Source organism: Pteropus alecto, unplaced genomic scaffold (assembly GCF_000325575.1).
Source record: "Pteropus alecto unplaced genomic scaffold, ASM32557v1 scaffold134, whole genome shotgun sequence".
Taxonomy (NCBI): Eukaryota; Metazoa; Chordata; class Mammalia; order Chiroptera; family Pteropodidae; genus Pteropus; species Pteropus alecto.
The window spans coordinates 1261051-1262150 of record NW_006436283.1 but is presented as its reverse complement, the minus strand read 5'-3'; the positions used below and the strand labels follow the sequence as shown (position 1 = coordinate 1262150).

At 66.8% G+C, this 1100-nt stretch overlaps 1 protein-coding gene across 1 annotated transcript in view; it reads right to left on the bottom strand.

Annotated features, from left to right (window-relative positions):
- Positions 1-1100, bottom strand: part of CEP131 (centrosomal protein 131) — an 18137-nt gene that overhangs the window by 1684 nt on the left and 15353 nt on the right. The window contains 1 exon segment of the mRNA XM_025047101.1: positions 684-1035. Coding sequence (XP_024902869.1) covers positions 684-1035 — 352 coding nt within the window.

Below are 1100 nucleotides of genomic sequence, written 5' to 3'. Positions count from 1 at the left end.
TACATCACTTAACACTCTGCGAGAGGCCCTAAGTGTGCTTCCTGGAGGGGAGGCGCACGGGCTCAGCCAGTGGAGGGTGGCGGGAGGAGGCTGAGGGCCCAGACAGGACAGCCATGTGGGCTCCGGGGACACGCAGACTTGTGGGGATGGAGGGCCATTAACACAGCTGGAGCTGCTGCCGGACGGGCCTGGATGAGGGGCCTGGACACCCCACGCTCGGGGTGAGTGTGGGTGGGGGGCAGCCTCCGGGATGAGGGCCGCGCCAGGTGTCAGGGAACTCCCATCAAGTTCAACACAATGTGCCCTTTGACCTGGCTAGCCCACAGATGCAGTGACCCCTCGGTGCACAGCTGTGGGAGCGGGACGAGGTGGCCGCTCGGCCACTGCTAAAGCTTTGTCACCAGGCCAATGGGCTGGTTAGCACAGGCCACTGCCTCACACGTGGCCCCCATGAACCTCTTTCCAGAAGGACGGCAGAGCCTGGTGGGGCCGCCCACCCATCCGGGGACACCGGGAGATGGGAAGGAGGCCTGCCCCATGTGTGCCCCGCACACTGCCTGAGTGTTGTCAACTTCGAGAGCAGCTCTCCAAGCGGGGAAGGAAGAGCGAGGTGCAGTCACCTCTGTAGTCACCTGGGACCTGCCGCAGCCCCTCTGGTGTTCCCCAGGGCACTTAGGGGAAGCTGAACAACATGCGGTATAGCTCAGACTGAACTGCCAGCCCCAAGCAGCCAGCTGTGAACCCAGAAGCGAGTTGTGGGGGCCCCAGAGGTGCAGCCCATGCCGTAAGACCGGGGTGCTGGCGGGAGGGGAGGGGCACGGCCGGCCCGCCCCTGCCCACCTCCTTCTTGGCGCGGTTGGCCTCCCACATCTGCCTCTCCACTTCCAGCTGGTCCTTCAGGGCCTGCAGCTCCATCTGGGGGCAGCGACAGCGTGAGACTCGCTGGCTGCTGCCACCTGGGCGAGCCCACACGTCCCGCGGCCACGCTGGGTCTGTGGGGCGCGGGCTGGAGAGCTCCATCCCACGAACCCAGGCTCAGGCTGGGGCTCCGGGCGGCTGCCCTGGGGCTGGCCCCGGTGGTGCCCCTGACCCCTGCCCTC